Source organism: Motacilla alba, chromosome 28 (genome assembly GCF_015832195.1).
Source record: "Motacilla alba alba isolate MOTALB_02 chromosome 28, Motacilla_alba_V1.0_pri, whole genome shotgun sequence".
NCBI lineage: Eukaryota > Metazoa > Chordata > Aves > Passeriformes > Motacillidae > Motacilla > Motacilla alba.
In genome coordinates this window covers 3,155,043-3,178,997 of record NC_052043.1, presented here as the reverse complement: position 1 = coordinate 3,178,997, position 23,955 = coordinate 3,155,043, and the positions used below count along the sequence as shown (strand labels likewise).

At 54.9% G+C, this 23,955-nt stretch overlaps 1 protein-coding gene across 5 annotated transcripts; it reads right to left on the bottom strand.

Moving 5' to 3' along the window:
* Positions 1-1,884: 1,884 nt before the first annotated feature.
* On the bottom strand, positions 1,885-19,722 carry ACSBG2 (acyl-CoA synthetase bubblegum family member 2). 5 transcript variants are annotated; one of them, XM_038164051.1, is made up of 15 exons: positions 19,668-19,722; positions 14,616-14,745; positions 12,493-12,572; positions 11,717-11,961; positions 10,095-10,183; positions 9,444-9,564; positions 8,914-8,994; positions 8,216-8,365; positions 7,581-7,757; positions 6,842-7,023; positions 6,346-6,579; positions 5,548-5,765; positions 4,234-4,373; positions 3,141-3,387; positions 1,885-2,601 (listed from the first exon to the last, which is right to left on the bottom strand). In XM_038164051.1, exons 2-15 carry the CDS (start codon positions 14,714-14,716, stop codon positions 2,489-2,491), a joined length of 2,178 nt encoding a protein of 725 aa, XP_038019979.1. In that variant the 5' UTR covers positions 14,717-14,745; positions 19,668-19,722; the 3' UTR covers positions 1,885-2,488. The 5 variants fall into 5 exon arrangements, with proteins under 5 accessions (XP_038019979.1, XP_038019978.1, XP_038019977.1 ...); XM_038164050.1 differs by lacking the exon at positions 19,668-19,722 and adding an exon at positions 15,004-15,130 and having other exon boundaries at positions 11,717-11,958; XM_038164049.1 differs by lacking the exon at positions 19,668-19,722 and adding an exon at positions 15,004-15,129.
* Positions 19,723-23,955: the final 4,233 nt, after the last annotated feature.

Genomic DNA, 23,955 nt, shown 5'->3' with positions numbered 1-23,955 from the left:
TCCCTTGGGTGTCCCTTGGGTGTCCATCCGGTGTCCATCGGGGCCCACAGGGCCCAACGGGGCGTTGCTTTCCTGGGCGCGGAATAGCCATCAAAAACTGACAAGATGAGTTTGCACTCCTGAAGAAAAATGTAAAGTACTTCAACTTCTAGAGAATTTTTAATTGTATTTCTGCCTAGAGCCGAGGTATTAAATACCTCAGCACCTGAGGATTTTAAAAGTTGTGTTGGGAGAAAAGTTCTTCACTCAGCTGGAAGAAATGCAGCTGAGCCAAGACTAACTGCAAGATTAAAAAGAAAAAACACAAAAAAACTCATGTTTGTAATACGTTACAGGATTGTTTGTCCTGAATTTTAAACTTTTTGTTAAATTTGTGGAACTATGGAGGAATTTTCTAGAAAAAGTGAAATAAAGTAAGATGGAAAAGTAAAACGTGGAAGTGTTTTTCAGTTGTGTTGTTTCTCCAGGGATGGCACTGTGCCTTTCCCAAAACCTCCCCTCATGGCACAGGCGCCACCATTGGGCCCGGGAGGGGAAAAGCCAAGGAGAAGGGGATTGTTTTAAGCAGGGGGTGGCTCCAATGTCCCTCAATCCATCAGAGCTTTGTCTGTTGAGGGGAGGGATCCCTGCCCTTGGAGCAGGGCTTTGCCTGGGGCAGCTCCCGCGGGATTTGAGGGGTCCCCACTGCTCCCTTGGCACCAGGACAGAGCCCTGGCACCATCCCTCCCCTCCCCCGAGGGAGTGTCCCTGTCCGTGGCTGCCCAGGGAGCAGCTCCAGCCCCGGGCATGGCCCAGGCACAGCTCAGCTGTCCCCGCCTGAGGCAAGCCCACCCAGCCCCGGCCCTGCCCCAGCCCAGGAACGAGTGAGAGTTCAGAGACACGAACAGAGGAGTTTATTACACTTGGACACAGCAATTCCAGCCAGCCCAGCACACGCTGGCACAGGGGGAGCTGCGGTTCCGGCAGTGCATTCCCACCCTTCCACCAGGCGCTGGAATTCCACTGCCCCAAGGCAGAGACAGTTCTGGGTTTAACCCCCCTGAGCCCACCCTGCCCTGACACCAGCACTGCCCCCCCTCCTCCCAGTGCTCCTCCCTTCATGGGAAAGGGAACTGGCACTCGGAGCTGGGCTGCTCTGCCCTGCCCAGCTCAGGGTTCCTGGTGAGCAGTGAGCTGTGCACAGGCTCTCCTGCAGCTGCTGGCACGGCTCAGCCTGGAAAGGGGAGGGTTCCTGGTGTGCAGTGAGCCCTTCACAGGCTCTCCTGTCCCTGCTGGCACAGCACAGCCTGGAATGGTGATGGTTCTTGGTGTGCAGTGAGCCCTTCACAGGCTCTCCTGTCCCTGCTGGCACAGCTCAGCCTGGAAAGGTGAGGGTTCCTGGTGAGCAGTGAGCTGTGCACCGGCTCTCCTGTCCCTGCTGGCACGGCTGAGCCTGGAATGGTGAGGGTTCCTGGTGTGCAGTGAGCCCTTCACAGGCTCTCCTGTCCCTGCTGGCACAGCACAGCCTGGAATGGTGAGGGTTCCTGGTGAGCAGTGAGCCCTTCACAGGCTCTCCTGTCCCTGCTGGCACGGCTCAGCCTGGAAGGAGCCCTGCAGAGAGCAGCAGGAGCTCCTAGCTGCAGGAGGGGCAGTCTGTCCTCCAGGCAGAGGTCACCACTCAGCTCCTGCACAGCTCTGGGCTGGCTGGTCACAGACCCTCAGGAGAACCACCTGGGCTCCCAGCACCATCTCCCCAAGCACAGCCACAGAGCCTCAGCCCAGCCAGCCTCTCCCCACTGCAGACACAACTCCTGGATTGTAGCACACAGATTCACACATTGTACACAGCCTTATAAATAATCCCTGGAGTAAATCACTTCCCAGAATACCAGCCACGGATACAACTTCAACAATACAATTTATGGCTTCATTACAACTCAAAAAGGTAAAACAAACTCAAAATATTGCACAGACAAGCCCAGTTCGTGTGAGGTTCCTCCTCCACTGCTGCGTGTAGTCACACAGCGTTTGTCATCTCAGACGGGAATAGTTTGTGGGGAAGGAGATTTAAAATTATTGGGATGCCATCAGCATGCAGGGAAACGTGCAGCAGGGAGTGAGGACACTGCTGGAAAATGAAATCTGCCTTTCTCCCTTAGTGGAAAAAGGGCAGCTCCTGATTTGCAGCTCCTGTTTTACATTCATCTCAGGAAAAGAAAACTTTGGTTAGAACGTAACACGTCACGTGGATTTAAGGTAAACATCATATTGCCCTTATAAAAACGGAAATAAAAAATACAAAGTTGAGATATTTGGGATATCTCAGCATGGAACACAAGCCACAGGAGAACACGGGCAGGACCACGCTCACCACGCTGCAGGGCAGGACACGGACAGCAAAGCGACGCCGAGGGGCTGCCTGAAGGCTGAGCTTCTTTATTTCAACAGGATCCAGGGAATCCCTCCTGGGCAGCTGGGAGTGTCCTCGGGGGTGCTTCCAGTGCAGGCTCTAGGGCCGGGTTGAGGGCCCCCCCGAGGGGGCGTCGGTGTCCGTGTAAAACTGAGCGATCTGCTGCCGGTACTTCTGAGCCACCACCGGCCTCTTCAGCTTCATGGTGGGGCCTGTGGGGAGCCAGCACGGGGTTCATGGGGGGCAGCACCCAGAGCACCCAGCAGGGCTGGAGGGGAGAGGCACAACACGGCAGCAGTGACCTGTTCTAAACTTCTCCTGGGGTTTAACATCTCCCTCCCCTGGGAGCAGAAGCAGCACAGCGGCGCCCCGAGGCTGCTGGCACTGCCCAGGCTGCCAGGGAATGGCCCAAGGCTGCCAGAGCTCCAGGAGCTCTCAGGGGGGCTCAGGGTGGGGTTGTTGGGGTGCCTGTGCAGGGCCAGGGGCTGGGCTGATCATCCCTGAGGGTCCCTCCCAGCTCAGGATGTTCCATGACTCTGCACGGGGCATCCCAGCGCGAGGGTGGGTGCTGCTCCCCGCAGCGCTGCGGGGCAGAAGGGGGAACTCAGCCCAGTTCATCCCACCCCAAACTGCCACAAGGAAAAGCCACAGCGAGGAAAGGCTGGGGGCAGCTCTGCGCACGGGGGGTCGTGCTTGTGTTGTGCTCAATACCAGGGAAGGGGGAAACCCCAGACACCCCCCCAGCACTCACCAAGCTCTCCACCAAAGAGGGAGAAGTCCTTCTCCAGCAGGGCCCACTTCTGGACTTTCTGGGCATTGGACACAGCTCCCTCATTGACAGCAGAGATCCCTTTCTGGATGGCAGTGTAGATGGCCTTGTCTTTGCTGCTGATGATTTCTGAGACCTTGGTGGCCTTGCTGCCCAGCTTCTGACAGAATTCCAGAGCTTCTGGAGAGAGGTCATCTCCGGGCTCACCCGTGTCTGCATCCACAACGCACTGCGGGCCAACCACAGCAGGAAACTGAGCAGTGCTGAGCCCCCGAGGCCCTCTGCACCAAGGAGGGTCCTGGATGCTCCCCTGGGATGGGTCCCGGGGTCCCTTCCCCACTCCAACCCCAGCAGCCCCCCAGCTCTCTTCCAACCCCTGGCTGCCAGTGGAAACTGGGGACAAAACACAGATAAACCCCCTCAGCTCTCTGCCTACTCAGGAGCCAGCAGGGTACAGAGCTCATCTGCCAAATTCCTTCTGTGCTGTCCAAAGCTAATCACGGTTTTCCAGACCTCTTCTGGGGCACAGTTTACTCCCTACACTGTGCAGCAGTCTGGGAGTCACACACAGCACTCAGCCACAAGTGCAGCAGGGCCACTCCCAGGGCCACCTCCGGGGCCTGGCTCAGACCTCCTGCCCCAGGCAAGGCTGTGGGCCTTGGTGTCACTGAGGAGCAATTCCCACTCTGACAGTCAGCACAGGCCACCCCGGATGTGTCCTGGTGGAGTTCAAAGCCAGAGTCTGACAGAGAAACCCCTGACAGCTTTTTACCTCCCACACTGCTCTGGGAGAGACTGAAACAGGTGAGGAGAGCAGAAAGCTTTCTTTTCTCAGCCTCACTTTTGGGTCTTTTCCTTCCTTTTCTTCCTGCCCTCCATGGATCAGACAAAGCTGCCCTGAGCAGCAGCAGGGCCTGATGGTCTGGGCAAGTGACAGCTCTGTGCCTTCAGCTGCTCTTGGCAGCTCTGGGCTGCTGCCTGCACAAGACACTAAAAATGTGTAACAACTCTTCCTGCCTGGAATTACTGCGATTCAGCAGCACAGGTGGTGCATCCCCACCCTGTGTGCCATTACCTTTAGTGTCAGGAGCATAGAAAGGAATTTGGCTTTGTCCCCAACCAACATGGCGTTGCTGATGATGGGAACAGCATTCTTGACAGCATCCTCAATTGGAACAGGAGGGATGTTCTCACCTCCTGCTGTGATGATGAGCTCTGGAAAACAATCAAATCCTGATTAATGCTTGGAGCTTCTCCCCTTCCCACAATCTGCAACAACTCAACTGCTCCTTTGTGTCTGCTGCATCCGAGCGAGTCTGTGCCAGCAGAGCTGGAGAAGGCAGCACCAGGACGGGGAAAGTCCCAGGGTGACCATCCCCAGGTGTTCCAAAACGTGGGGATGTGGCACTTGGGGATGAGGTTTAGTGGTGGCCTTGGGGGTGCTGTACTCAATGATCTTAAAGGGCTTTTCCAGCCCCAGTGCTGATCCCATGACTGCAGCAGGCCTGGAGAGAGGAGAGGAGCAGGAGCTGCTCACACTCAGCCAGACAAAGCTGCCCTGGGGCTCCAGGGGTGTTTGCAGCCTGGCAATGCAAGTGAGCCCCTTGGCACAGACACCTGAGCCTCTAAAGCTCCTAAGCTGGCACCCAAATTACCAGAAATGGAAGCGAAAGGAGGTTCCTGTGTGCTGCAGAGCAGAGGGGAGCCCCCTGCTCAACTCCTGTTCCTCAGAGCTGCCCTCACGTGAGCACCTCTCCCTCTTGAGGGCTGAAGGCTTGAGTGGCATTGGCTTTGTCTGGAGTTGCTCAAGCTCTGTCCCAAGAGCCACATTGCTACAAGGCACTTGCACAACAGTTAAGCTGCTGTTGCTGTTTTCCTTGGAGCTCACCCAGCAAAGCTCCTGAAACTGAGGGAGCTGCTGGTGAAACAAGCCCACAAAGCAGTAACTGCACTGGTGCTGAAATCAGAGGGCTTCTCCCTCACTCTGCAAACACACCTGGCTCCAGAGGCTGCCCCTCTCCTCCCACCACAGGGGAGGACACCCTGAAGCCACATTCAAGTGGAACCTCCAGGAGGAGAAGGATTTGAATGTTCTGTGCAAGTCACAGCCACACAACCAGCAGAGTGCCCCCGGTACCAGAGGAGGTTTAAGTTGGATATTGGGAAAAAATTTCTTCACTGTTCAGCATTGGAACAGGCTGTCCAGGGCAGTGGTGGAGCCACCATCCCTGGAGGGATTTAAAAGATGGGGCAACTGGGGACACAGGTTAGTGGTGGCCTTGGCAGTGCTAAGGAAACAGTTGGGCTCCACGAGGTCTTTCCCAGCATCAACAACTCACTGATCTCATAGTGCTGCACAACATCAAGATAAAGTCAGGGGATGTGTTACCTTTAATTCTGCCTGTGATGAAGAGGAATCCATCCTTGTCGTGCTTGCCCAGGTCCCCTGAGTGCAGCCAGCCATCTTCATCGATGGCTTCTTTGGTTTTGTCCTCCATGTTCAGGTAGCCCATGAAGATGTGTCTTCCTGAGAAGCAGATCTCCCCAATGCCATCCTTGTCTGGCTTATGGATCAGGGTGTGGCACCCTGCCAGCTCCTTCCCACAGCTGAAACACAGCAAGGATTAATTTACTTATTAATTTATTAATTTTAAACTGAATTCAAGCAGAAGTTACAGCAGCACCTCTCCAGCTGAAGGGTTTGAACAAAGCCCAGCAGCTTTTTCAGCACAGCAAAGAGTTTCAAAGGCATCTGCTCGTGTAAGGGCAGCTGCAGAAAGAGTTGTTATTGCAGAGATCAGTGCTCACACACCTGCTGGTTTGCACTCATTGTTCTCAACACCTGAGCTTTGAATGAGCACATTTCTGTCCTTGGCAGCAAACTTTCACTGTGCAGACTGAACAAGCTGTTCAGAGACACCCTGCACCCTTTAGTCATTTGCCATTAAAGCGAAAGGTAGCTTGGAGTTACCAACTTTTCCTTCATCCCACCAGCCCCTCATTTCTTCCCCAGCTCCCACAGAACTCGGCCAAGGTAATTTCACATATCCCTGCTGCTGCTGCCCTTGGCAGATCTCTGCACCTGTGGCGTGGCTCCCCAGGGACCTTTCAGTGGCAGCAAGGCTCTGGGGATGAGCTGCAGCAGGAGATGGACGTGCCCTCCCTCTGCTGCCGGGAAGGCGCTCACCTGCCAAGCCTGAAGGCGTGAGGTAGGGAGATGGTGTGAGGCCCAGAGCTCTCACTCATCCCATAGAGCTCCAGCACAGGAATGTTCAGGCTCAGAAAGAATTCCAGGGTGTCTCTGGTGATGGGAGCAGCCCCCGTGTAGCACTTGGTGCAGCGGTCCAGCCCGATGGCCTTGCGCACCTTCCTGTACACCAACTGCCTGGCCAGGCGGAAATTCACCGGCTCCTCGGAGCACCTGCACCAGGAAAACAGCACACTTACAACTCCCCCCCTTCCTCCTTTCACCTTCACCCATCCTGCTTCAGTTCATCCAGTAAAATAATGGATTATTTCTCCCCTCCAGCCCTTGCTGCTCCCCCTTGGGTCCAAGCATCACTGGTCTGTCACACGAGATATAATCTGGGATGGAATATAACCCCTGGATGGAATAAAATCCTGATCTGACAGGAGAGTTCTCCTAAAACTATCAGCACCCCTGAAATGTAGCTCATAGTTACCCATTCATCCTCTTCAGGTTGGTCTGCAGCCCCACGCCCTTGGCCCACGTCGCCACTTTCCTCCGGAGCGCTGAGGCTTTCATGCCCACTGATTTCATTTTCTCTTCCATTTTCTCCCAGACACGAGGAACTCCCAAAAAAGCAGTTGGCCTCACTTCTCGCAGGGTCTCCACCAAGCTGCCCTGAGAGAAGCAGGATTGGAAGCAGTTTTTAGAAGTGATTCACTGCAGACTTCAGGTCAGTACTGGTCACTAGCAAAAACTTGGGAATGTGCCATCAGTTTTGAGGAATTGTTTGTTTTTTTTGCAGCACCACCAAGAGAAGGGAGCCCCTGAGGCATTCCAGTGGAAACTGGGAAGAGCAAGGGTCGATGCTTTCAGTGCCAGCGCAGACACAAGAATCCTTCAGTCAGGACTCAGGTCTAGCTGGGGCCATGGTGCAATGCGGGCAGAGCAAACACAAGGCTCTTGCTCAACCAGTTCCTGATGTGGCACCAGGTGTCAGGTGAGAACTCAGCAGATCCCAATTCTGAAGTGCTGGGTCAGCTTCTCCCAGCTTGTGACTGAGTCAAAAGGTGAAGGTCAGGCTCCAGTCAAACCAACGGGGGCAGTTGGTCAGGGGGCAAAGCAAACCCATTTAGGAAAGCTGACAGAACCACGAGATAGCACAGCCTTGTTTCAAGCACCCACCCCAGCTCAAGCAGGAGGGTGAGTACAAGTTTATTATCTTATTTTTTTACCTTCAACGCATCTGGTCGGGCAAAGTAAACTTGCACTCCGAGGGCCATGGCTGCCCAAATATCACACATCTGTGCAGCAATGTGGCTGAGGGGCAGGTAGCTGACCACCTCCTCCTGCCTGTCGTGGGCATCGCTCAGCATGATGGAGCGCGCGGCCACCACCGCTGTCCACGTCAGCTGCAACAGGAACCCACAGGGGCTTCAGAGCAGGGACAGCACAGAACACACGAGGCACAACACAGCTACAGCATCCCGGGATCTCAACAGCAGCACTCGGCTGGTTCAGCTGGAGCACAGGAGACTGAGGGGAGGCACAGGGGCAGGGGCTGAGCTCTGCTCTGGGACAGGGACAGGAGCCCAGCAAGGGCTGCAGCTGTGCCAGGGCTTGCCATGGAGCTCAGGGAAAGGTTCTTCCCCCCGAGGCTGCTGGGCACTGCCCAGGCTCCCCAGGGAATGCTCCCGGCCCCAAGGCTGCCAGAGCTCCAGGAGCGTTTGGACAGCGCTGCCAGGGGGGCTCAGGGTGGGGTTGTTGGGGTGCCTGTGCAGGGACAGGGGCTAGGCTGATCATCCCTGAGGGTCCCTCCCAGCTCAGGATGTTCTCCCTCAGCACCCCTGGGGTGGCACTGGGCACTCACGTTGTCGTGGCTGAGCATGACACCCTTGGGCTGCCCCGTGGTGCCCGAGGTGTAGATGAGGGTGCAGCACTGGTTGGGTTTCTGGGACGCGATGATCTCGCGGAGCCGCGCGTCCGGCACGTCCCTGCCCAGCTCCATGAACTCCCTCCACTGCAGAGAACAGAAGAGCTCAGTCCCTTTGTAAGGTATCACCCACAGGAAAAATTAAACTCTTTGCTACACACCAAAAGAAGGAAGCTGTCCTCCCTGCCCAGACCTCTGGACGAGGCTGTAAACCCACACTGTCACCCCACAGTGCTTCCTGGCTGACACAGGGAGTAGAAAGGAGACAGACCCACGCCCAGCGGCTTTACAGCTCTGTGGCAACTCCCTGGAGTAACTGTGGGGCCCAAGGTGTCTAGCAAAGGTCACCAGCCCCCTTAGAGCATGGATTATCCAGGTTGCACAACAGCAACACCAGACACAACAACAGCAGACACCTCCTGCCCACCACAGCCAAGACCAGCTCAGGGGATCACAGTCACTGAACCCCGGGCTGGTTTGGCTTGGAAGGGACCTTAAAGACTATCCCATTCCAAGGCCATGGACAGGGATGTCACCCACCAGACGTTCAAAGCCCCAGGGCGGGTGACAGGTACTTGCAGCCATCAGCTGAACACAACCAGCACTTAGAGGCCATGAGGAAACCCAGGACTTACCGAGTACAGATTTGGTCTCTTCTCTTTGATCTCCTCGCCATACTGGACGATGCCCTTCAGATGAGGTAGTCTGTGTTCAATCTGTTTAAGAAGGGAGATTTGTGAGAAGGAGCAAATGCTGCTTGTCCCTTTTAGACCCCTGTAACTCCACTTAGCACGCTCCTCAGATTTGCCACTTCATGTAAAGCTGAGAGAATCCCATCTGTGCTCCTGAAAGAATGGGTTTGCCTCACTAGAAACAGTCATAATTTGAGCTGGGGTGGTGCCAGACAACCTAGAGGATGCTCAGTTGTTCATTTTGGCTTCTTCTATTTTAAGCCCAAGGCTTTTAAGTGAAAGCACCACTTCACCTCTTCTGAGACACAGTGCCAGTGCCAGCTGACCTGGCTGGAGCAAGGAGCACACCAAGGAATTCACCTCTGCTCCCAGACCCAGCACTCCCCTCAGGTAATGCCCTCCCACAGCATTTTACCCTCCCACATCTGCCAACAGGTTGCTGTAACCCCCAGCCATTTAAAAAACATCATTACTTCTAAGATTTTCTGCAGCTGTTTATGGTTTTCCACCACGATAACGTTGGCACTGCAGTTCTCTGCTACATAATGACAGGCTTCGGGAGAGTTTGTAGTGTAGATCCCAACAGCAAATCCCCTGGAAAAGGGACAAACAGAACAGAAAAGCAAAACAGAGTCAGAGGACAAGCAGAGTTGCTGGCAAATTTCAGAGAAAAAACTTTAGGAACAATATCCCATAAAATGACAACAAAAAGAGGAGAGCTTAATTCCAAGAGGAAAGATTCTGTTCTGGGGCATGGGAAATGTCAAGAGTGGTGCAAGGGATCAAAATATCTCATGAGGAAGGCAGATATCACAATCCAGCCATGGGATTCTCTGGTATTTCCCTAATCACTGTGTACATAAGAATGCTTTTAGATTAACCTGCTGGTCATCTTATTTTGAGAGAAGCAGCTGGCTAAAAAAAAAAAGTATTTGATTTTTGTCTCATTAATTCATTATGAAATAGTTCAGCTTCCTTCATTAAATCCAAATCTAAGCTATTGGGTTTGGGGTGGATTTTGTTTGTTTTACTGGGCTTTTAATCAAAACCTGCTTCTCATGTGAATACTGCAGTCACTCTCTGCCTGCCAAAGCAAAACGCACGGCAAGAAACAAGAGTCTTACCCTGCAAGGATGGCTCCAATGTCAGCAATGAACCACTCAGCAGAATTGAATCCCAGGATGCCCACTCCATGGAAACGCTCCAGGCCCAGCTGTAAACAAGAGATGGCATTACAGCAGCCTGCCTTCTCCTCTGGACAAAGCTCCACAGCAGCCTGCCTTCTCCTCTGGACAAAGCTCCACAGCAGCCTGCCTTCTCCTCTGGACAAAGCTCCACAGCAGCCTGCCTTCTCCTCTGGACAAAGCTCCACAGCAGCCTGCCTTCTCCTCTGGACAAAGCTCCACAGCAGCCTGCCTTCTCCTCTGGACAAAGCTCCACAGCAGCCTGCCTTCTCCTCTGGACAAAGCTCTACCAGCCTGCCTTCTCCTCTGGACAAAGCTCTACCAGTCTGCCTTCTCCTCTGGACAAAGCCCAGGGATCGTTTGCAGATCTCTGCTGGGAGCACAGCACTGAGGGAAGAGCTCATGTTCTTACACTGAAAAACTCCCCAGGAGCCAGGACGGAACCAGTGAAAGTTTCACACCAGTGTCCCACTGTGAGTGGGCAGGAGAACAGGGATTTGCTGAGGTCAGCCCTTGGAAAGACTGGCTCACTGGAATTCACTCACAGGAATCTCCACCTGCAGTCCAGGGAGTTACCAGCTCCCCTTGGGCTGGGAATGAGGAGCTGAGAGGTGAAGTCAAACACCACCTCCTGGGACATTTGGTACAAGTTGGGAATGGCAGATATCAATACTGGCCAGAGCAACAAGCCCCAGGGGCAGTCACACTTGGCTATGAAATTCCAGCTCTTGGAGTCCCAGTCTTTAACTCCCTCAGCCAGACTCAGCTTTTGACCCAGAGGGGAAGATCCCACCACAGGAGTAAAACCAGCCTGGCCTTAACTTGAAGCGATAAGACTTGATCCCAACAGTAAAAACAGGTAGTGTTGGTTTCTGTCTCCAAGTCTCCCAATCCCAGCAGCACCAGCAACAGGCTGGGCCACATGGCACATGTAAGTCTGGTTTGTAAGCATCCCTTTTTTTCTCAGAAAGATGAACCTTTCCAAGCCTCTGAAGGGGCAGTGTCCAGGTTTGCCATACACCTCAAACACCTCACTTTAAATGTTTCCTTACATGCTTTTTTTCTTGGTTAAATGTGGAAGCAACTGTCGAAAAAATGAAATACCAAGGTGTCCATAGCACGTTCAGGTATTCCCCTGTCACTGCAAGATTCATCTGCATTCAGGGAACTTGCAGATTTAAGAGAGACTTGACTGCAGCCATTCCAGCACTTCAATGAGTGAACATTAAACTTGACTTTGTTTTGTTTTGACACAGTGGTAGGAAGAGGGAGAACAGTTTTAAATTAAAAGAAGAGAGATTTACATCAGATATTGGGCAGGAATTGTTCCCTGGCAGGGTGGGCAGCCCTGGCACAGGGTGCCCAGAGCAGCTGGGGCTGCCCCTGGATCCCTGGCAGTGCCCAAGGCCAGGCTGGACAGGGCTTGGAGCAGCCTGGGACAGTGGAAGGTGTCCCTGCCATGGCAGGGGTGGCACTGGATGGGCTTTGAGGTCCCTTCCAACCCAAACCATTCTGTTTTAAGATTCTGTGAATATGCCAAAGAGAATTCAACCATCTCTTACCTTCAGAAAGCTTTTGGCTGCTTTCCAGCACTGATCATAGTACATCTTATACGTCAGCTTTATCCACTGGCCATCTTTTTTGGATGCAAGGGCGTAATAGTCACTGTACTTGCTGACACTTTCCTGCAAGAGCTGGTGCACAGTCTTTGGGGCCTCGCTGCCAGGGCCCTGCTCTTCCATCCTCAGCCTGACCTCTCCATCACGACGTGTTGTCCACACACTGGAGCCAGGAGAGGAGGAGGCTGCTGTGAAAGGAAAGTGTTCAGCATCTTAGATTTACAAATTTCCTGCTGCCATAACAGCAATAGAAACACAAGTCTCAAGCATACGATAGCAAATGTTGTCACACCCCCTCCCACAGCTCTTTTTTGGCCCCTTCTTTGTGGCAATTTTGCCATGTGACCCCCAGTATTTTAGACCAGAAGCCTCAACATTTTCCACTGACAGTCCCTCTAACCTGCCCTGCTGCCCTAAGGCTCTTGCACTGGTAAGGTGAAAGTTTCCTGCATCTTATACTCTGCTATTTTTAGGGTTTTTTTCTTTTAAGGAGGACTGAAAGCAGGACACTGGTACCTGGTAGATGAGCACCAGGCACTGACACTGCCTATTTAATCCTTGAAGCACAGCTGTGCTTTAAAGTCTTGAGTTACAGACACTTCTGCACAGCCCATCCTGCAGCTGAGCTGCTTCTTCCATTGTCATGGCTTGACAAATCCCTCTCTCACTGCAACAATAATTTCAGGTACCCCACAGTCCCCAAACTGCCATCCACTCACCTTTGGGACCGAGTGAGTTCACCTGGTATGTGTCCATCTTGGACTCTTCCCCTGGCTCGCTGTTGTGTGGCTCAGCAGTTCTGCAAGGCAAAAGGAATTCTCCCTGGATGAGAACACTGAGGGCTGCCTGCCACAGGCAGGTTTGCTCCATCCCTTAATGTCACTCAGTCCTTGGATGTCAGAGTGATCCCTGATGTTCTGCAGGTGACTTTATTAAGTCACTGCCCTGCACGGCCCCAGCAATGGAACAGCTCCCTCCGAGTGTGCAAGCTCTGCCTGTGCTGGTTTTGGACACATGAGTATTGTCCTAATTGCAGCTCTCATTGCAGACAAGCTGCAGAAGAATGCATAAACATCATCCTAAAAACAGCCATCATTTGATTCCTAAAGGCTGCTCCAGGTGCCTGGAATAAAGAGTCTGCAGCTGGGAGGAGGAGGAGAAGGGGGGCAGGAAGGGACACTTGGGTCTGGAACTCATCTCCTGTTTGCAATACGTGAGTCCAACAACAGGGGAGGCCCTGGGGACACTCTGGAGTCAGCCCATGGGGAAACCCGCGGAGATTTCCTGCAAAAGAGCAGGAAATTGATTGAACAGGAAATCTTGTTCTTAGGTATTCCTATTAAAACCAGGGCTCCCACCAGATGCTTGGGAAGAAACAGAAACGAGCTCATCCCCATGTGCTTCAGCCACTCCTCCCAGCTGAGCTGTCCTTTCCCTTTCAGCCCTGCAGGAGCTGGTGAAGCACCACTTGCCTGCTTGCAAAACTGTTCTTACTCCATCCCTTTCCAAGCTGGACTGTCTCACAGCCCCAGCGAGGAGGGTAAGGGATAATCAAGGCTCATGGCCCACTTGAGAGCAGGAGCTGGAAGCCAGACCAGTGAGATTTGGGAATCCCACCCTCCAAGCAGGCAGCTGCTGCTTTGTTCCCTGCCCTGGGCGATGCCCTGCCAGGACCATTGATGTCCCAGTTTTAGCTGATTTGAGGTGACACTGAGGAGACCCAAACTTTCCATCCTGCCTGGCCCTACCAGGCCCTTTGCCTCAGCCCATCACTCAGGTGTTGTTCCTCCAGGCTGGTGTTTTCCCTTCTCAACAGCAGCACCTGCAGCACCAAGAGGCTCTTCCAGAAGGGCCCTGACATCACAATAACCCCAAACACCACAGGGGCAGCTCTGGGGCAGAAAGGAGCCCTGACTCTGCCCATCACAGTCACACTGCACACAGCTGAGAGCTCCTCTGGGCCGTCACAAACTCCTCAGCCCAAGCCAGGCAGGGCTCCCACCAAGTCCCACCTTTTACTTCCTTTCTACCAGGCCAGAGACAAGACAACCAGCACAGGCACCGTGTGAGTTTCAGGGTAAGGGGAAATCTCTTCCCTCTAATCTACATTGATTCTGAATTTCTAGGGAACACACAACTATGGCTGCTTTGGGGATATGAGGAGGTTCAAGGCCCAGGGAAGATCTGACATGGCTGATCACATGTCCTGTTCTAAAGCAGAACTGCTTCTCTGAACTAATCTGCAGGCCAGCAACCAGGGCTGAGTAAATAATTTCTTTATTTTCCCCAAGGGGATCATGAGATGTTCCCATCTCCGTGTTCCCTCCTCATTACTGAGAACATTTTTCAGCACAAATTAATCCTCAGTTGCAATAGTTCTGCACCATTTCTCCACCAGCTTTTATGATCAAAGCATGCAAATGACCCAGTAATATGAGCAGAAAAGCCCCAGCTACTTTCCTCGCAGTCAATCAAGTCATCTTTCTCTCCCCCTTATGACATGTAGTTCAATGCAGCCCCAAAAAATTTAGGTAAAGAGGTTTTAGTCAGCTAGATCCCATTATGCTGTGGTGAGATATAGACCCTAATCTGCTCTTTAGTCTGTAAATCTAAGCAGCCTCTTACCAGCAGGAGTTTGAGATCAGTGTAGGTTCAGCACATGAGCTGTTCCCTGCAGAGGCAGAGCTCTTCCAAAATCATTAATCAAAGTGAGCATGGTAGAATACAATTCTATATATACAGGGTAAATAATCATAAACAGAGTAAATAAAATTCACAACAGGGTAAAATAAAATCCTAAACAGAGAAATAAATCCTAAATAAAATCCTAAATTAGACCAACCTGGGTGAAGAGTTGAGCAGCACATCCTCCCGTGCCACCTCACAGCTCCCTTGAAGAGCTGAATTGCAATAAGCCACGGGGACAGGTTCTGCAAGTGCCATCCTGGCGTCTGACTCACACAGCACCGTCCCTGCGAAAACAGGTTGGAAAAAATTAAAACACAGCCACACGTCACAGCAAAGCAGCTCCACCGACGTGAGCGAGGCACCCCCAAAGAGGCACCGCTCCAGCCTGCTGCATTTGCACCAAATAACAGGAAATTCTGACAGCGGGCATGGCAAAACCCCACAGCAGAACCAGACACCCACGGCTCCTTTTCCCCCAGACGCTGTCCCCAAAGCTCGGCTCGCTGTCCCCAAAGCTCGGCTCGCAGCCCCCGCAGCCTCACCGCGCATCGCCGCTCCCGCAGCCTCCCCTCCGCAGCCGCTCCGCTCCGGCGTGCAATATCCTTTATTTTTAAACTAGCGCCCAGGAGGCAGATCTGGAGCATCTTATGTCATGTGCTGCTGCCTCGCAATTGGAAGCGGCTCGTCACCCCACACCGCCGCCTCTTAAGGAGGCTCTGGCCCCACGCCTGCCCACCAGCCTCGGCACACCGGGGATCTCGGGTCCCTCTGGGGGGACACAGCCCCGGCACACCTCACATTCAGCCTGTTCCCAGCAAAATAAGCGTTTTGCAGCTGGGTTTTTCTTTTTTTCTTTTCTTTTTTTTTTTTTTGGTGGCTCCCACGCTGCTTTCAGCACTTTGTCTTGGGGGATATCATCGCCTAAACAAAGTGTTTTCCAAACGCTGATTTTATTTAAGGTTTACACTGATCAAAAGCCTTTGGTGCTTATGAGTCGCCAGGCTGAGCTTTAATTGTTTCAAGGGATTTCAAGCTGATTGGAGATGAATCCCATTACCCTTGATCTCTCTAAGAAGTGGATTTTAGCCTGCTATTTTGTACCTGCACTAGACAGACACATTTAAATCGTGTGATGCCAGGGGCATGTTCGCCTCCATGAGGAACAGGAAAGTCTTTTTACGAAAAAGTCTTTTATGTCATAAATCCAGCCCAGCACGCTGCAGCCTCCTGCCTTTACCGGGAGGGGAAAGCCACGCCAGGCACGGCTCAGGGACGTCCCCTTTCCGCTTACTCATCTGCACAAGGACACGTTGCTGCTCACGCCACGCTCCGCTACAGCCTGCGAGTCACCGCGCCAGAAATAGTTTAATTCACGAGCAGCGAGAGGGGGATGTCTGCACAAAGCCCAGCTGCGAAGCGCACGGAGAACTGGCAGGCGCTGCCGCACACCAGAGGGGCTCACTGCCAGTGGGAGAAGATGGTGCTGGAGCTGCAGCCCCGTGCTCGGAGCAGCCACTCACACCTGCCCGGCCCGGAGCTGCTCCCCCTGCCCGGAGCTGATTCCCCTGCCCGGCCCTGCCCGGAGCTAGTACCCCCTGTCCAGCCCGGAGCTGCTCCCCCTGCCTGGCCCGGAGCTAGTACCCCTGCCCGGAGCTGGTTCCCCTGCCTAGCCCGGAGCTGGTTCCCCTGCCCGGCCCAGCCCAGAGCTGGTTCCCCCTGCCCGGAGCTGGTTCCCCTGCCTAGCCCGGAGCTGGTACCCCCTGCCCGGCCCGGCCCGGAGCTCGTTCCCCCTGCCCAGCCCTGCCCGGAGCTGCTCCCCCTGCCCAGCCCGGAGCTTGTTCCCCGGCCCGGAGCTGGTTCCCCTGCCTGGCCCGGAGCTGCTCTCCCTGCCTGGCCCGGAGCTGCTTCCCCCTGCCCGGCCCGGAGCTGATTCCCCCTGCCCGGCCCGGAGCTTGTTCCCCAGCCTGGAGCTGCTCTCCCTGCCCGGCCCGGAGCTTGTTCCCCTGCCCGGCCCGGAGCTGCCCAAACCCACCGGCGATGCCACCCGAGCTGTCCCCACGGCCTCTCTTGCCCAAGGAAAACCCAAGAGGAGCCCAGGAGGGACGGAAGGCAGCAGCTGCCATTGCTCCTGACCCCTTCTGCAATGCTGCTCCCGCTTTCCTTCCCAGCGCCCCACAACGAGGGGTTCAGGGCACCCCTGAGGGGAGCTTTGGCCTCTGCATTAATTACAGCCTTTCTCTTGCCAACCGCGCCTTAGTGCAGCAATGAAGTTTCAAAGGAAAGGGTGAGGTGTCCTCACTCCTGCTGTCAGGGAATTGTGGCATCCCAGAGTGGTTTGGGTTGGGAGGGCCTTCAAAGCCCATCCAGTGCCACCCCTGCCATGGCAGGGACACCTTCCACTGTCCCAGGCTGCTCCAAGCCCTGTCCAGCCTGGCCTTGGGCACTGCCAGGGATCCAGGGGCAGCCCCAGCTGCTCTGGGCACCCTGTGCCAGGGCCTGCCCACCCTCACAGGGAAGTCCTTCCTACGAATATGTGATCTATCCCTGCCCTCTGGCAGTGGGAGCCATTCCCTGTGTCCCAGCACTCCAGCCCTATCAAATGGTCTCTCTCTCTGGCTCTCATTTTCTTGCAGGCTCCCTTCAGACCCTGGAATGCCACAAAAAGGTCACCCAAAGCTTGAACAATCCCGATTCTCTCATCCTTCCCTCACAGCAGAGGTGCTCCATTGCTCTCGGTTTCATTTCCATGGAAGGCTTTCTGCATCACCTTCAGGCACCCAAGAGGGAAAAGCTCTTCCAGTGGAGCCCTCCCCTGAGTTCTGCTCTCGCTGTGCACAACCCGGGGTACACTCACACACGAACTGAAGTGCAATCTGTGCAGCCTCCCAAACCAGACATGCATTTTATGCCACAAGTTCAGGACAGAAGCAAATATTTCCCGGTATATGCAGACCCTCCCTAGCTCTGCTCAGCCCTCCCTCCCTGCTGCCGGGTTACACACACAGCCGCTGGAAAACACACAAGTTCCAGGGTTAGGAGGGGCTGATCTTCAAGGTCCTTTCCATGCCAAACCATTCCATGGTTCACCAGAGCCAGGCGCAGCTCTTGGATACCAAGTGCTAACACCCCCCGCGGCTCCCCCAGGAATCAGCACACCGTGATGTACCACAGTGTTCAGGAACACGGAGGACACCCTCCCAAACAAAAACCCGCGGGAAGAAACCCTCCCTTTTAATTAAGCCTGTCTGACACCTTAAATCATTTAAATAAAAACGCCTTCTGCTTGGAGGGAGCACCTGACCCAGAAGAACTGGAAATGGGGTGTTTCTTTGGAACCACTTCACTGACAAGCCAAAATAAAGGTCTGAGTAAAGAGCAAACTTGTGACAGTGAAGGGGGTAGGAGTGGAGTTTCCATTTCCAGCAGGCTTTGGACACACCTTTACCTAAAACACACACAGAGCTTCAACACCACCAATTCAAATTCAAATTACCGAGCACGTTATCAGCCACTTGACATTTTCCAGCACGGCCCCACTCGGCTTCCTGTGGCGCCTTTCTTTTAGCCGGTAAAGGCACCACATCCGCCCTGCTCCTGTCCAGAGCACCTCCAGGCAATTGCCACATCACCATCAAAACCGAAACTTGGGCCTTTTCGTTCCTTTGGAGTCACTAAGTGAGGAAACAAAAACTGGGCAACTCACACTTCTTCCTCTTAGAAAAACTCAGTTTTTAGGTGAGGAAACAAAAGCTGAGCAACTCACACTTCCTCCTCTTAGAAAAACTCAGTTTTTAGGAGAGGCAGTGATAAAAGCTTCCTGGGCTGAGAACTAAAGGTTTCTCAGTGACCCCAGGTCAGTGCCCCATGCCCTCCTGATGTGGAGAAAACAGGAGGAAAACCTCAGCCTCCGTTGGGATGATGAGTGGCTGTCACGAGTGCAGACAGGCACCCGACTCCTCCTTCAGGGCCGAGCTTCTGGCCGCAGAGCTGCCCCCTGACCATCAGCCACAGAACCCTCCACTGCAGGCTCCTTGTTTCTCCAGGGATGTTTGCTCCAGGGGAATTCCCCGGCAGTGGGACTCACCAGGAGGCCGTGCCGAGCTCCTCTTCCCCGAGCACATCTGCACGGCGGGGAAGGGCCCTGACGCCCCGCAGGAGAGCTCGGGGCTGTGTTTCCCGTGTTCCCGTTCTCCCCGAAAATCCCTGCGTTTGCTGCATTCCTGTTTTCCTGCCGGCTCCCGCACGTGGCCTGGGGTCCCCTGGGAGCCGGCACAGGAGCACTGGGGTCACTCGGAGCACCCCCAAACGCTCAGGTCACCTCGTGGAGCATCCCAAAGCCACCTCTCGGAGCGTTCCCACATTTCAGGTCACCTCATAGAGCATTCCCACCTCTCAGGACACCTCAGAGCACCCCCAAACACTCAGGTCACCTCGTAGAGCACCCCCAAACACTCAGGTCACCTCGTGGAGCATCCCAGACTTTCAGATCACCTCGTGGAGCATCCTAAAGTCACCTCTCAGAGCATCCCCGATCTCTCAGGTCATTTCATAGAGCACCCCCAAGCACTCAGGTCACCTCGTGGAGCATCCCAGACTTTCAGATCACCTCGTGGAGCATCCTAAAGTCACCTCTCAGAGCATCCCCGATCTCTCAGGTCACTTCATAGAGCACCCCCAAGCACTCAGGTCACCTCGTGGAGCATCCCTGATCCCTCAGGTCACCTCACAGAGTTTTCCCAACTCTCAGGTCACCTCACAGAGCTTTCCCAACCCTCAGGACATCTCAGAGCATCCCAAACTCTCAGGTCACCTCACAGAGCTTTCCCAACCCTCAGGACACCTCAGAGCATCCCTAACTCTCAGGTCACCTCACGGTCCCTCACGATGGGCTCCGGACAGCACAGGGGAAGGGACATCCCTTCTCCTCAGACCAACTCCTGGGGAAAACTCCCCCTCCAACCCACCCCGTGTTCATTTAACCAAAACCACCAAGAATTTCCCCGCTCGCTGTCCGCACGCCCACCCACAAACGGGACAGCACCAGAAGCATGTGCCGGGCTGTGAGCCCCACAGCGGAACCCCCGCGGTGGGCGGGCATCCCCCACACACCAGGAGCGCCTGGGGACACCCAGAGGGGCTGTGTGGAGCCGGGGCCCCCGTTCCCCCCTCAGCCCCGGCGGGGTCGGGCTCCGGGAGCGCGCGTTACCTGCGGGCCCGGCGGGAGCGCGCGCGGCCCCTCAGCAGCTCCCGCGCGCCGCCGGCCGGCGCCTTTAAGCGCGCTCGCGCTGGGGCGTGGCCAAATCCCCTGCGCTCCGCCCACCCCGCCCTTTTCAAACACCCCATTGGGCAATGTGGTGGTGGGCAGAGACAAAGCCACGCCCCCTGCGTTATGGAGAGACGCATCGCCGCGCGATTGGCTGCCCATAACTGCTAGGCCACGCCCACTCCCCGGCGCGGGTTACCCGCGGTCAATGCCCGGCCCGGGACACCGGGACACCGGGAATGGGCTGTGCGGGACACCGGGATTGGGCTGTGCGGGACACCGGGAATGGGCTGTGCGGGACACCGGGAATGGGCTGTGCACCGGGACACCGGGATTGGGCTGTGCGGGACACCGGGATTGGGCTGTGCACCGGGACACCGGGAATGGGCTGTGCACCGGGACACCGGGATTGGGCTGTGCACCGGGACACCGGGATTGGGCTGTGCGGGACACCGGGATTGGGCTGTGCACCGGGACACCGGGAATGGGCTGTGCGGGACACCGGGATTGGGCTGTGCACCGGGACACCGGGAATGGGCTGTGCACCGGGACACCGGGATTGGGCTGTGCACCGGGACACCGGGATTGGGCTGTGCGGGACACCGGGAATGGGCTGTGCACCGGGACACCGGGATTGGGCTGTGCACCGGGACACCGGGATTGGGCTGTGCGGGACACCGGGATTGGGCTGTGCACCGGGACACCGGGAATGGGCTGTGCGGGACACCGGGATTGGGCTGTGCACCGGGACACCGGGAATGGGCTGTGCACCGGGACACCGGGATTGGGCTGTGCGGGACACCGGGAATGGGCTGTGCACCGGGACACCGGGATTGGGCTGTGCACCGGGACACCGGGAATGGGCTGTGCGGGACACCGGGATTGGGCTGTGCACCGGGACACCGGGAATGGGCTGTGCACCGGGACACCGGGATTGGGCTGTGCACCGGGACACCGGGATTGGGCTGTGCGGGACACCGGGAATGGGCTGTGCACCGGGACACCGGGATTGGGCTGTGCACCGGGACACCGGGATTGGGCTGTGCACCGGGACACCGGGATTGGGCTGTGCGGGACACCGGGAATGGGCTGTGCACCGGGACACCGGGATTGGGCTGTGCGGGACACCGGGATTGGGCTGTGCACCGGGACACCGGGATTGGGCTGTGCGGGACACCGGGATTGGGCTGTGCGGGACACCGGGAATGGGCAGTGTCCAACACCGGGAATGGGCTGTGTGGGACACCGTGAATGGGCTGTACTGGACACCGGGATTGGGCTGTGCCGGACACCGGGAATGGGCCATTCCCAACACTGGGAATGGGCTGTGCGGGATACCTGGAGCACCTGGGTGCTGTGCTGGTGTGGGCTGACCCAGCAGAAGTTTTTGGGGAAAGGAGGAAAATAGTCTGAATCCTTCTGAAAGCTGCTTTCCCCTAAAATAAAGGTTAAGGGCAAGATTCAATAGGACAAGAGGAAACGGCCTCAAGTTGCACCAGGGGAGGTCTGTGTTGGACATCAGGGAGAAATTCTTCATGGAAAGGGTTGTAAATCATTGGAACAGGCTGTGCATGGCAGTGGTGGAGTCACAGTGCCTGGAAAAATTAGAAAAACACGTGGATGTGCCACTTGGGAACTCGGTTTAGTGGTGTGCATGGGTTGAGAGTTGGATTTGATGGTCTTAGAGGTCCTTTCCAGCCTTAATGATTCTGTGAAAAAGATTTTCATGGGAAAATTTTGGTCCCTTTGACCAAATGAAGGAAGCTCTTGGGCCATTCTGCACAGGGCAAGATGTAAAATGTGCTTCAAGCAGAGCTGGGGGGGACAGTCCAACCTGGAGCAGAAATCTCTGGGGAAGAATCAAAGTGGCCTGTTAGATTTAGTGATCCAGGGAGGAACAAACAAGCCCCGTGCTGGTGTTTTTACAGAATTCACAGAATCACTGGGTTGGAAGAGACCTTCAAGATCATCGAGTCCAGCCCAGCCCCAACACCTCAACTCAACCCTGGCACCCAGTGCCACATCCAGGCTGTGTTAAACACACCCAGGGATGGTGACTGCACCACCTCCCCGGGCAGAACATTGCAGAACTTTGTCACCCTTTCCATGAAAAACTGAAAGAATTATAATTTTTTTCCTAACATCCAACCTATATTTTTCCTAATATCCTAATTAGTTTTTTCCTAATGTCCCACCTATATGACAGGATCTCACCAACTTCCTAATATCCAACCTATATTTTTTTCCCAATATCCAACCTAAATTTCCCTTGGTGCAGCTGGAGGCTGTGTGCTCTGGTTCTGTCAGTGCTGCCTGGAGAAAGAGCCCAGCCCCAGCTGAGCACAGGCACCTTCCAGGAGCTGTGGAGAGTGATAAGGGCACCCCTGAGTCTCCTTTTCTCCAGGCTGAGCACCCCCAGCTCCCTCAGTTGTTCCTCACAGGGTTTGTGTTCCAAAAAGCTTGTTTTCCACCCAGCACAAGCCAAGGGCACAGCCAAGCAGCACCACCAGCACAAGTTCTGGCCCCCTTCATTATCAGAACCTGTGGTCTGGTGGCAGCTCCACCATCTCCTGCCCTCCCTGGGTCTTGCTGGTTTCAGCTGGAGTCCAACAGTGTGTATTGATTTATTTATGACTGTATTTTTAAGGGTTATGATCAGGTGGATCCATGTAACTGTTCTCAGTTGTTCCTGGCTGATAAAGCTGCAGAACAGCCAGGATTTTGTTTATCCTGTCAGGAAAACAGCTGTAGCTGTGAAATGAATTATTCCTGCTATTTTCCTGGTGCAGAACAAGAATTCCAAGCCATTGTTTTTTTTCCCTGTGAATTCTTCTCTGCCTCCTCCCACTGCCCAGAGACATTCCCCACTCACCCAGGGAGGGGAGGGTTTGGTTCACACCACTCCAGCTGATGAGCAAACCCGAGGAAAATGTAATCAGGGTAGCTGCTGCCAGCAGGTCAGGCTGCAGCTGGAACAGCAGCAGGGCCAGAGGAGAGAGCAGTGCTGGGGATCTCGCAGCTGTAAAACAGCTCCAGCAGAGCAGGACAGCGGGGCCGAGGCAGCCTCGGGAGCCCTGAGCTGTCCTGTGGCCCAGGCACCTCCAGCTCTTGCTGTGCTGGCTGTTCTCCTGCACTCTGAGCCTTCCCTGCAGCCCCTCAGCCTTCCCACCTCTGCCCAGCTCCCTCACCTCTCTGCAGCCCCTCCAAAGTGGCTCCATTCTCACTCAGATGGTGATTTTTTCTTTTTTTTTTTTTTTTTTGGAGAGGAAGTCAAAACAGCAGCCTGGAAGTTGGCGAGATCTGTAAAATTCAGATTCCTGACCCTCATACTCCAGCCTGCCCTGGTCCTCAGGACCTGGCTCCATTCTCACTCAGATGGTGAATTTTTTATTTTTTTTTTGAGAAGCAAGACAAAACAGCAGCCTGGAAGTGATGAGATGTGTAAAATTCAGATTCCTGACCCTCATGCTCCAGCCTGCCCCAGTCCCCAGCCAGGCCCTGCTGTGCTGACAAGGGGAATGTAATTCCCAGTGAACCAAGGAGAGCTCCAGGGGCACAGCCCAAAGGTTAACTCAAGTGGCAGGAGTCACCAGGTCTATTTTTGGCCATCCCCTGAGCCAACAGTTTGCCTCGGGTGAGCTGGTTTTTCTGTGCTGCCCGTGTCCTTGTCCATCAAACCGAGGTTGCATCACTCCCAAGGTAAATCCTGTGCTGTTTGCTGAACCCCTGCTGCTTCTGGGGCCAGGGGGGACCACGCTGGTGGTGAAGACAGGGATGGGCACAGGTGGTCCTCGGGCACCTCTGCCCCAGGCAGGAGAGGGGCTGACAGCTCAGAGTTATCACTGATTGCTGATAACGCAGCACAGCCCTTTATAAACAAGCAGGGAGCTGTTGAGCTTGGAGTAGCAAAGGCACCAGAGTGGCCTCGGCTCAAACAGCTCCTTTGCTGGCTCTGTGTTTGCCAGGATTAGCTCCTGTGGAGCCACGGGGCTCTTGTTTTCTGAGGAACAGGAGCAGGGTGGCCCCAGCAGCTCCAGGAAAGGGAAGGAACCAGCACCAGGAGAGGCTGGGGGTGAGCCAGTGGAGGGAAACTCTGCAGAGAAACGCCTGGGAGGGAATTACAGCCCTGGAGGGACAATGGGACCCTGGGGGCATTGGGAAGAGTGTGGCCAGCAGGACAGGAGTGATCCTGCCCTTGGTCCTAGTGAGGCACATCTGCAGCAGTGTCCAG

What these genes read in the sequence shown, in the direction of transcription:
- ACSBG2 (XM_038164049.1), bottom strand. An exon ending in CCCGACCAGATGCGTTGAAG is followed by an intron (nt 7,024 to 7,580) that starts GTAAAAAAATAA and finishes TGCTTCTCTCAG; the next exon opens with GGCAGCTTGGTGGAGACCCT. An exon ending in CATCACAGGCAGAATTAAAG is followed by an intron (nt 4,374 to 5,547) that starts GTAACACATCCC and finishes ATTGTTTTCCAG; the next exon opens with AGCTCATCATCACAGCAGGA.